The sequence below is a fragment of the Peromyscus maniculatus genome, chromosome X (assembly GCF_049852395.1).
Source record: "Peromyscus maniculatus bairdii isolate BWxNUB_F1_BW_parent chromosome X, HU_Pman_BW_mat_3.1, whole genome shotgun sequence".
Classification (NCBI taxonomy): Eukaryota; Metazoa; Chordata; class Mammalia; order Rodentia; family Cricetidae; genus Peromyscus; species Peromyscus maniculatus.
Window position 1 is genome coordinate 18,816,584 of NC_134875.1, and position 12,453 is coordinate 18,829,036.

Here is a 12,453-nt window from a genome sequence, read left to right on the forward strand (position 1 = left end):
TATACCTCCTATCTAGCTGTACCCTGTACCCCTTAACTGTCCTTTCTCCATCCTACCATCCTCCTTATCCTCTCATAGTTTGGAAACTACTCTTCTACTCTGTGTTTCTGTAAGATTTACTTGAAAATACTTTTGTTAAAAAATTTCCATATAAGTACATATTTTATATATTAATCATATTCCCTACCCTCTTACCCTCCTGTTTCTTGTCCTTTTCCCTCTTATACTCTTCTTTATTCCCCCACACAGTTTTCCTTCTACCTTCTTTTTTTTAAAAGATTTATTTATTTACTATGTATACAGTGTTCTGTCTGCATGTGTCCCTGCAGGCCAGAAGAGGGCACCAGATCTCATTACAGGTGGTTGTGAGCCACCATGTGGTTGCTGGGAAGTGAACTCAGAACCTCTGGAAGAGCAGTCAGTGCTCTTAACCACTGAGCCATCTCTCCAGCCCTCCTTCTACTTTCATCACACACACACACACACACACATGCACACACACACACACACACACACACACACACACACGCACGTGCATGCACACGCACATGCACACACAAAATTCTATGTATCTATATAAAACAAATGAGAGGCAACACCTGATATTTGCCTTTCTGAGACTGGCTTATTTTGTTTAATATGATTTTTTTCTGATTGCATCCATTTTCTTGCAAATGACATAACTTCATTCTTTATAGTTAAACAAAAATTTTCTTGTACATAGAAGGCACATTTCCCCTGTGCATTCCTCTAGTGTTGGACATCTGGGTTGATTTTGTTGCTTAGCTGTCATGAACAGGGCTGCAATATTAAACAAAAGATCCATTCACGAGCACTGCAACATGCACCAATGTGCAGGTAGAGGGGTCTTCTTTTTAGCTTCCACATTTCCTGTGCATATTAAAGTGAAGTACTTTTATTCAGAAATCACATAAATTGGAAATTCTCATTCTTGCTCTGACTTTCAATTGCCAGGCCAGACCTCTTCTTTCCCATGCTCCCAAAGTGGAAAGAGAGTGGCATTTTGCAAATGTTTAGAAGAGCACAATTCAAGCCAGTATTTTATTCAGGCACATGTGAATGATAATGAGATGGAAAGCATTCTGAAAGCAAAATGTGCAAAACTTACTAAACCTGAAATGATTTTCTAAAGTATGAGCGAAAGACTAAGTTTTCATGAAAGAAAAATACATGTTAACACTAAAAATCAAAGAGACTATCAGTTTGAGAGGGAGTGGGGGAGCAAGCTAGAGGGAGAAAAGGGAAGGGGGAAATAATGTAATTAGATTTCAGTTAAAATATTTTATTTCATTGTTTATGATTTATTGTTTATGATTATAGGGCTAACATATTTAACAAATAATGACTGTCCTTATTTGTTACTTTAACTGATTAAATTTTGCTGGCTATCATAATCTGTAAGTGAAATAGAAACTTTAGCTCACACAGTGGAAGACAAAATCTGAACTACCAACTCCAGGCTTAAATGAGTTTAATATAGTTAACTATTTTTCTCCTTTTTCCTCCCCAAATTATGTTGTTTAAGCAAACTGTCATGCTGAACTTTGATTTAACTATTCTCATGACGCCAAGGGAAGCGTTTTTCATATGGAAGCACTGTATATTCCTGTGTTTGGTTTTTAGGATGTGCAATGTGAAATGTTATGTGAATCATAGTTTATCGAGTGATATAGGAATACAGCACACCGCCCTTTCTACTTTCCTGGGAGAACTGACCATCTCCATTGAGGAGATAAGAAACTGAAGTCTGGACAGGCTCACTGCTTTGCCTGTCACACAGCCCCCAAGTGACCAGACTGGCTCTACCATGTCTCTTGGTACACGCTATCTGAAATATGCCTTCTGTTTTCTGGCTGGAACCCGCAGAAGAGGGGGTCACTGAAGTAGTCATCCTGAATGGGGGATGGTCAGATTTCAAATGAGGAAGAAGCAGACTTGTAATCCCGGAACAGGGAGAGGAGCATGTGAGACGGGTCAGACCTGCGCTCACCCTCACTTTGATGCTCACACTGGTGTCAGGGTGTTTCCACCAGTTCTGACTGTCTTCTCACCCCGCAAAGATTTGAGCAAGCCAGACTGTTTGCTGTCTGCTGGTGAAGAGGCTAGCTACATTCTCCAACAGGTTGCAGAAAGTTCAGGGGCCCTGCTTGCTGCAGCTATGATAGAGAAGCAGCCAGAGAAACTGGCTGGCTGCCAGAGTCCTCCTCGGCCAACGGGAGGCGGGGTTTCCAGTTTGCAGTTCAAGAGGGCAGAACAGTGGAGGAACTGGGAGCTTTTCATGTTCTGAGGGTTACTGGGAATGTTTACTGGGATCTTCCCTTTTTGATTAATGAGCAAAACTCCTTTGCAAATATTCCCCTAGGAATTAACTATGTCATGCACATGCTTTCAAAAATTTGTTTTGGGACAGTGTCTCTCATGTAGCTTACGACTAGTTTCAGGCTTGAACTCCTGACCCTCTTAAATCGACCTTTCAAGTGCTGAGATTACAGGTGTGCCTTACCGCATCTCTTTAGGATTGTATATAATTTTTAATTTAATTTTAATATTTGTGAGGGTTTCTTACATGAGTACTGTACTGTCACCGTTTCCACTCCCCCCCCCCCTTCCAGTGCCTCCCTGTCTCCCTGAGCCCATTTAGTGTTGCTCATATGTATGCGTGCTTAGAGCTGGTAATTTGTTTCTTTAAAACATTTTTTTTTATTTTTAATTCTGTATATGTCTCTGTGAGTGTGTGCCATGTGTGCTCAGGTGCTGCAGGAAGCCTGATCCTGGAGGGCATCAGCGCCCTGGAGCTGGAATTCTATGCAGTTGTGAGCAGCTCCAATGTGTGTGCTGGGAGCTGAATTTGGGTCCTGTTCAAGAACAGCAAGTGCTCTGCGCCCTCTCTGCAGCCCCCAGGACGATATATTCTGAAGGAGAGGCAATGTGTGGTACATCCACATCTCAAGTGAATCTCTAGACAAGTGCTTTAGAGCGTGCTCTCCAGAGTTAGAATGCTTGGGATAACCTTTTCTTTGCTATTTGTTGCTCTTTGATCTTCAGTGGGTTTGCTTACTCCCTGCCCTGTGCCTATGTCTTCTCGCCTGTAAAATGGCACTTAGCCTGTAAATGGCCGTGCAGCTTAGCTCACAGAGCAACTGAAGCTCCTGTTTGGAAAGTGATTGCATGACTGTTCCGTGCCTTGTGAGGGTTGGCTCCTGTTCTTAGTATCGCTTACTGCTTGGTAAGGGGAAAATGAACGGGAATAATCCTCATGTAGATGCCCCGAATAAAACCATTCAGTTTGCCACCATTTAACTCCATTCCATGCTACAAATAACAGTAACAAAATTCAATTTTATTTTCTCCCTTCTATTCTCCTTCATGAAGAATGTTTTTAGTTGTTATTTGAATATTTTCATTTTAGAGAAAGCTAATTTTGCTACATTTTCCTCTCTGTGCTTGTTGAACATAAATATTTTAATTATTTCCCTATTTTCTTTAGAAGAGATATACCATAGATTTTTAACTTATTCCACATAGTATTATGCTTTTACCTACTGTTATACGTTAATATTAAGCACATGTTGTTTTCCTCATGGTTAATAAAATATGTAAGTGCCCCTAATGACCACCAACTTTCTTTACAATCATTATTCTTATCATATAAAAGATAAACCAAGGGAAGAAGCTAAACAAGGGTGACAGAGGCCATAGAGATGTTGTAAGTTAACAAAGAAGAAATTCAAACACAGGCACTTTGACTTCCATACTTGCCAGCTAGCAGCCAGCTAGCAGCTAACTGAGCTCCAACTAGATATCTGGCACATCTTTCCGTTCTATTAACTGGAACATCATGTCCCTTTTTTTATTCAGCCTTAGTACTGTGGAGTTTACATGTTTATTGGGAAACTTTGAAGAAGTATGCACATTTCAACAGACACTCTGCCAAGCCTTGGAAGAATGTTCAAAGTAAGTGACTTTGCCCTTTCCTTCTATACTTAAAAATGCCTTTTGAGACTGTATCACATAGACCAGACTGGCTTTGAACTCCCTATGTAGTGGAGGCTGAGTTTGACTTTCTGACGCTCCTGCCTTTACCTCCCAAGTATTGGGATTATAAGATTAGGTAAGGCTCTTTATGTTTATATATTTGCTGCAATTTCAACCCATTGTCTCAGAACACAGGGACACATAAAGATGCCCCACCCTGCCAAGACACTGATGGGGTTTAGTGTCAAACCACTAGAGGTATGCAAAGGTTCCATCTAGGTAGACTCTTTCTGGCTTTAATTTTAAATAGCACCATTTGTTTTGTTGTTTGTGTTTGCCTGTTTGCCTTCGTGTATGCGTGTGCACCAGGTCAGAAGAGGGTGTTGGATCCCCTGGAGCTGGAGTTATTGGTGGTTATGATGTGTGCTGGCAACTGAACTCTGGTCCTCTACAAGAGCTGCAAGAGTGCTCAACCACTAAGCTCTCTCTGCCGGGCCGATGATAACAGCTTTGACGTTAAGACATTTTTATTTGATGTGCTGAAAAGTACTTGGAAAAGTCATTTAAATCATTCATTTCCAATCTCCCCCTTTCTGACCCCTTAGAATGGGGCCTTGTGTGCTCTAGGCAGGCTCTCTACTACTGTACTCCACCCCTGGCCCTCACTTTGCCCACTCCAACCCCATCTCTTCTGTCCCAGCAGGCCCCAAGCTCACAGTGTAGCCTAGGTGGCTCTAGAAGTTCAGATCTTTCTACCTCTGTCTCTGGCATTACAATACTTACCACCATGTCCAACTTGGTTCTTTGTAGCACTACTGGTATTGTGTCTGTTATAGTCTGACTTGAAACACATACAAAGTCGGAGAAGAAAAAAGTATAGGTCTTGTGTGAACCATGGCATGATTTTTAAAAAAGATTTATTTATATTTTGTGTGTATGGGTGTTTTCCCTGCAATCTATATATGAGTGTGCACCATGTGCATGAAGTACCCTCAGAAACCAGAGAAAAGGCTGGATCCCCTGAGACTGGAGCTATAGACAGTTGTGAGCCACCAGTGTGGGAGGATGTGGAGAACTGAATCCAGGTTCTCTGCAAGAGAAGCCAGTGATCTTTACCACTGAGCAATCTCTCCAACCCCCACAGCATGGTTTTGATGGCTACTTGATTTCTGAATTAGTACACATCATATTACAAAGTTCACTGGAATGGCAGTATATTTCTGGTGTAAAATTAATTTTCCAGTGAATCTTGGAAAAACTAGTGACTTTCATCAGTCTATGGAAATTGGGAGATTGCCTGTTTTCTGAGCATCATGGGATGAAATTTTTGTCCAAGATGTGTTATGCTGTTAAATTCAATCAGTTTTGTCTGTGTTTGAACTTGGTGTGAATTTGAATATTCTTAATGTGTCAAGAGAAATTTGAATATAACCATCCTAGAAACAAACAGCCCTACCTGCTAATTCCAAGTAAGAATTTTATCCTATACATCAAAGTTTTACATGGTAGCTAGAATTTATTTTTTTAATTTTATTTATTTAATGTGTATTGGTGTTTTGCCTGTATATGTCTGTGTACCACATGCATGAGTTATAGATGGTTGCAAGCCACCAGGTAGGTGCTGGGAATTGAACCTGGGTACTCTGGAAGGGTAACCAGTGCTCTCAACAATCAGGCCACCTCTCCAGCAAGGTGGCTAGAATTTTAATCAGTGATCAAAAACTGCATTCCATGGATAAAGTGCTTCCAGTGTACCTAAAGACAAACAAACAAACAAATAAAAAAATAAATAACCCTCATGGCAATGCGTCAAATGGTTTACCTGCTTCTGGGCTCAATTATGAGTATCTTTACCTTCTGTTTCCTAGTTTACATTCTATGCTTCACATGTTTTACTTACAGGTTTCCAGAAAACCAGCACAAAGTAGGAGGCTGTCTACTGAACCTCATGCCTCATTTTAAATCAATGTACCTGGCTTACTGTGCAAATCATCCTTCAGCTGTCAACGTGCTCACCCAGCACAGGTAAAGTCCTGGCTTTCCCCCAGCACAGCTGTTCTGCAGAGAGCCTTGCTCAGGAGGACTTCTTCTTGGAATTCAAGGTCTCCATTTCAACTCTTGGTTATCTCTGTTCTACAGACCAAGACTGAATTCATTGTCTCATGGCTTGGTCATCCACTAATGCAACAAATAATTTACTGAGCACTCACTCTAGGCAAGCTTGTAAATACACTGATGAGCATAGTAGTAGTGATCAGGAAAGACAGGGTCCCACCTCTTGTGGGAGAGAAATGCAGTTGTCAAGTGAAACACTGTGGACATGTATTGCAAGAGGTTTGTCAAAAGGATATTGGGAACTTTGCAATATAATAAGTAAGTGGGATTAAGGCTAGGGTTAGGGTTAAGGTGGAGGAAAAATCAGGGAAGACTTTGCTTAAGTAAAATTCCATTTAACATTATGAGTTAACCCTATATATACCAAGTATTACTGTTTACATTGTGATCAACATATGTTAATTGCACATATTATTGACATTTCCACATGTGCACATGTCTTGGTTTGGTCATATCTGCTGTTAAATTCTCTCACTTCTTCCCCCTTGAGTCACAAGTAGTCACTTTACTATATACAGATTGATATTTGTTTTGTTTTGATTTAGGATCAGATCAGTCCATAGCCCAGGCTGGCACCAAATTCTTGGTAATCCTCCTGCCTCACCCTCTCAAATACACATGCCACCTGGTATGTCTTTAATTCTAGCTCCTGAATATGAGAAAAAATAAGCAATTTTTGTGTTTCTGTACTAAACTGATTTTGTTTAACATGATGACCTTTATTCCCATTCCCTTTCTGTAAAGAGCATTCACTTCTTTATGAATAAATAATAGTCAATATAGACAGATAAAAAGATATATAGATGTAACTAGATATATAAGTATAAAGGTACACAAACACACACACCCCAATAGGCTGATTCAGCGCTTAGCTGTCACAATTAAGAGCCTCAATAAACATGGGTGTGCAGATAACTCTGTTATATGCTTCCTTCCTTTCTTCAGTTATATACAAAGGGGTTCTATAGCTGATAGTTTTGTATTTAGTGTTTTGAGAAACTTCCACTCTGTATAGTGGCTAGACTAAGATATATTCCCACAAGCCATGGACAACACAGTTTCTTTTCCCTGTATCTGCCAGCATTGGTTGTTGCTTTCTTGATGAGAACCATATGACTTAGGATGAGATGGGAATCCCAATACACTTTTGATTTCTATCTCCCTGATGGCTGAATATTGAATTTTTCCCCCATAAATTTGCCATTTGTGCCTTTTGCGAAGTGTTTACTCAGATGATTTGTCCGTTATTTATTGTGTTATTTCTTCTTTGGCTAAATTTGATGAGTTTTTCTTTTTGGAGAAAAAAGAAAAATCCCAGGGCCGGCAAGCTGTAAATCTCACCAGCTGCAGAGAGGAGGGAGTTGGAGAGAGGAGAGAGGAAAGGAGAGAGAGATTGCCATTTGAGCCAAGCCAGCATGGAGGTCAGCCATATGGCAAACAAGCAGACACATGGCAGGAAGGGGAACATCGCAGAAAGAGTGAAAATACCTCAAGTACCAGAGCAAGTGTGCTCAGTAGCAGAAAGAAGACGACGAAAGGAAAGGGCAGGAGTGTTAGTTAGGGTGGCTCCCCAGCAACGGCACTTTTGAGTTTTGAGAAACATTTCCTTGACTTTCTGGAGAAGATTTCTCTCACACCGTGTGGGCTCTCTCTTTGTTCAGTTGTTTCTTTTGCAGTGTGGAAGGTTTTCTTTTTTCTTTTTTTAAATAACATCTCTGGAGTGGCATATGCCGATTCTTGCTTGATTTCCTGGCATATGGAGTTCTCAGAAAGTGCTTGCCTATACTGTATTTCAGGGTTTCCTCCTAGCATTTCAAAGTTTCTTGTCTTACACTGAGTCTTTGATCAATTTTTGCATGTATGTTTGTGCAGGGTGAGAGAGATGGAAGTAGTCCCATTCTTTGACATGTTGTATCCAGTTTTCCCCAGGCTTTGTGTGCCACTGATCCTTTATATTTTATATTTACACTCTCTTCTACACTCTAATGAATGTTTCCCCCAAACTCTGCTGCTTCTGGGGTGCTGATTGATACAAGTTTCAAGAAGTCAAGCGGGTAAACAATAGGCAGTGGTAAGGAACCTAACACTGACTGTGAGCTCCATGTCACTTCCTCTAATAATTTGTGTGAATACGATTGGCTTTGAGTTTTCAAAAAAAATAATTGAATGCTATCTCCCATCAGAATAAATCTTTACAGTGCTGGGAAGGTGGCTTAGTGGGTGAAATGTTTCCCACACAAATATAAATACCTGAGTTGGGATCTCTAGCACCCATCCATGTAAAGAAAACCAGGGTAGGTATAGAGGTGCCTGTCTGTAAGCCTAGAGGCAGGAGAGTAGAGGCAGGCAGATCCCTGGCCCTCAATGGCTAGCTAGTTTAGCTGAACCATGAATTTCAAATTGAATGATAAGGTAGAAGGTATCTGACATTGATTTCTTGTTTTTAAATGTACACAGGCATGCACACCCAAGCACACATGTGCACACAGGTGTGCATACACACATGCATGCAAATGAACAAGTACACACACATGAAATGGAACATGTGCACACATACATGCAAATGTACAAGTGCATGCAAATGAACAAGTACACACAATGAAATGGAACATGTGCACACATACATGCAAATGTACAAGTACATACACATCAAATGGAACATGTACACACACGCACACGCACACACACACACACATACACACACACACACACACGCACGCACGCACGCGCGCGCACACACACACACCCCAAATGAAAAAATAAGTCTTTACAAGGCTAGATGAGTGACACATCTCTTCAACAATTCCTTAAATTCTAAATACCCATCTTTGACACATTCACCAAAAATATTTATCTGGATCAGAAATAGATTAAAGGCTGAAGATGCAGTTTAACCACTGGAATCATATGTAAGAAACCCAGGTAGGATGATAATAGTGCCAACACACACGGGCTCTTTTTTTCACAGACTAGATTCAGAGTAGTCATGGGTTCTGGACACAGCTCAAGACAGAAAAGAATAGGCTTTGACTTGAACTTCCCTAGCAGGCTAGAAAATTAGTTGATATCAACCCTCAGAAGTAGTAGACATTTCAGTTATGGAAATCAGTATGCAAGTTCCTTTAAAAACTAAATTTAAAACAGTTGTCTCCCCTTTGCCTATGTATTCAAAGGAATCAAGGTCAGTATACAATAAAGACACCTGCACCTGCTTATCATAGTAATACTCACAAGAATCAAGATGTGAAGTCAAGCCAGGTGCCCATCAGTGGATGAATGAGTAATCAAAATGTGGCATTCATAAACAAAGGGATATTTCCCAGCTACAAAGAATAAAATCATGAGGTTCTAACTTCCTTTTTTAGTACTTCCTCAAAACCCACAACCAGAACAAACAAACAAAAAGCAAGGACACCATAGACATGAGATTGCACTGGCAATACTCTGTTGGCTGGTGAGATGGCTCAGAGGGTAATGAATGGTGCTTGCACACAGACCTACCAATCTGAATTCAGTCCCTGAATCCCAATCCCACAGTGGAAGGAGAGAACTGACTCCTAAAACTTGTCCTCTGACCTTATACCCACATTCGCTCATGCATACACATCACACACACACACACACACACACACACACACACACCACCACCACCACCACCACCACCACCACCACCACCATCATCATCATAAGTAAATTGAAAAGAGAAAAATATATTTTTAAAAAGAGCGGATATTAGCATAGACATTTTACCACAAGTGGTTCAACTGCTTAAAGGGAACGTTAGCTAATAATAGCATTGAAAACGTACCAGGCATGCAGTTGTAAGAAGCCACAAGGAAGTTACTATTATTACCATCTCTGCTTACAGATAAGTCACTGGCAGGCTTAGGTTGAGTAATGTGCCAAAGAACTCATAATTGGTAAGTGGTAGAGTCAGAAGTCAGGTCAATCAGGTTTCTAAAAATGTTTTTCGTAAGATAGATATTTTACCCACAAAGAATAACGTAAATGCAATTTTGAAGAATTATAATAAAATATGCACCCAAGAGCCCACCACCTAACTCAGTGACATAATGTTATCATTTCATTTTTGTACCACAGATTGAGATGTAATGCATAAATCATAGAATTCACTTGCTTAACGTATGAGTAGTAACATAATAATGTACACTTGGATCTCAGCACCTGGGAGATGAAGGCAAGATGATCAAGAGTTCAAGGTCATCCTTGGCTGTGTAGTGAAATCAAGGCCCCTATCTTAGGCTACATGAGACCTGATTTCAACAAAACAAACCATAAAATGTCAGAGACCATATCACAGTCTGTTGAGAGTCTTCCAATTCTTCTCATCCCAGAGTAAAGGATATAATGAATTGATCTTTCCTGTATTCACAAAATCGCACAATTGTCATCATAAATTTTGGAATATTTTTAGTACCCCTAAGCAACCATATCCTTTAACAGTCACCCCACATAGTCTAAAACCAATTAACCAAAGGTAACCATACCAAACTCGCTCAATCACTAGGCAGTTGTTTATATTGGACTTGGTAGAGGTAAGACACATACAATATGTGGCTTTTTGTATCTGGCTTCTTTCATTTAGCGTTTTTGCCTTTTCAGTTATATTTTTATGTACCAAATACAATAATGAGTTTCATTTTGATAATATATGTATATGCATATAAAATTACACTTTGTTCATATCCTTCCCTATGTGTTCTGTGTATGAGCACAAACATGCAATATTTATCTCCCTCCATTACCCTCTTGTTTCCTCCTTTGCTATCCCTTTTGACCCCTTTCTCTCCCTGCAATCAAATCTACCTTTGAGTCACATACATATATTTGTATTTGTGTGTGTGTGTGTGTGTGTGTGTGTGTGTGTGTGTGTGTGTGTGTGTATTCTGCATATGAAATGAAATGTAATACCTGTTTTTGCTGGTTCATTTCAACTGTTAACTTGACACAACCTAGGTTTACCTAGAAAGATTTATCCAGCTTAGGTTGATTTTTGGTCACTGTTTTCATTGTTAATCAATATAGAAAGACCCAGGCCATTGAGGGTGGCACCAGTCGCTAGGCAGAGGTTTCTGAACAGTGTAAGAGAAGAAAAATGAGCGGAGAGCAAGAAAGGATCCATGGTTTATTCTTTCTGTTCTTGTCTGTGGAGGTTATGCTTTAAGCTCTTGCCTTGACTTCCCCATGATAATGAACTGTAACCTGGAATTATAAGCTAAATGAATCCTTTCTCCTCTGAATTGCTTTTATTCAGGGTATTTTATTATAGCAACGGAAATGAAACTAAGGACACTTTGATTTCTGCATCTGGCTTATTTCACTAAACACAATTTTCTTCAGTTCAGTCCACATTCATCATGGCTGAACAAAAGCCCAGTGTGTACATATTCCATATTTTCTTTATCCATTCATTTGTTAATGGACCTCTAGGCTCACTCTGTTTCCTGGCTATGTGAAGAAGCACGGCTGTGCAAGTGTCTCTGTGGTCTATCGATGTAGATTGCTTTGGGCATCTACCCAAGAGCAGTATAGCTGACTCATATTCTATTTGTAGTTCTGTTGGTTTTTGTGAGAAGCCGCCATACTGGTTTTCATAGTAGCTGCACTAGGTAATGTTATCACAAGCAGTATATAAAGGTTTCTCTTTCTCCCCATTCTAGCCAGCATTTTTTCAGATTAAATTTACTTGTTTTTTTTAAGTTTTTATAAAGTATGTGTTGAATGTTAGGCATGTCTCTGCGTACCTGCTAACCTCCTGTTTGTCAGCCCTTCCCTCCTGTTAGCCCCCTTTACTTCCTTAGATGGTTTCACCTGTTTTCATGTATATATATATATATATATATAATTTTATGTATCTATGTAAAATCTGAAAAACACAAGTAGGAAAAAAAGGATCTTTGTCTTTCTTGATTCGCTTAATATGATTATTTCCAGTTGCATCCGTTTTCCTGCAAACAACATTTGTTGTTGTTTTCTTAGTGGAATGGGATAGAATCTCAATGCAGTTTTAATTTTCATTTCCCTGATGTTGACATGTTTTAAAGCTTTCCATGCACTATAAGATTATGAGCATATCATTTAAAAATATATACACAGGGCGCTGGAGAGACAGCATAGTGATTAGGAGTATGTACTGCTCTTTCAGAGGACCTGACTTCTCTTTCCAGCATCCACATCAGAAAGCTCACAAATACCTGTAACTCTAGCTCCAGGGGATGCAATGCCCTCTTCTGGTCTTACAGCCACTAGCATAGGCTCATATAGACACATAAACATACATATAAATACAAAATTAATATTTTTAAAAAGAATTCTGTTATA

General features: G+C 39.8%; 1 protein-coding gene across 8 annotated transcripts in view; it reads left to right on the forward strand.

Annotated features, from left to right (window-relative positions):
- Arhgef6 (Rac/Cdc42 guanine nucleotide exchange factor 6) overlaps positions 1-12,453 on the forward strand; it is a 123,461-nt gene that overhangs the window by 66,403 nt on the left and 44,605 nt on the right. For all 8 annotated transcript variants that reach the window (XM_006991970.4, XM_076562215.1, XM_076562216.1 and 5 more), the window contains 2 exons: positions 3,880-3,975; positions 5,899-6,021. In XM_006991970.4, coding sequence (XP_006992032.2) covers positions 3,880-3,975; positions 5,899-6,021 — 219 coding nt within the window. The remainder of the gene's footprint in view (positions 1-3,879; positions 3,976-5,898; positions 6,022-12,453) is intronic.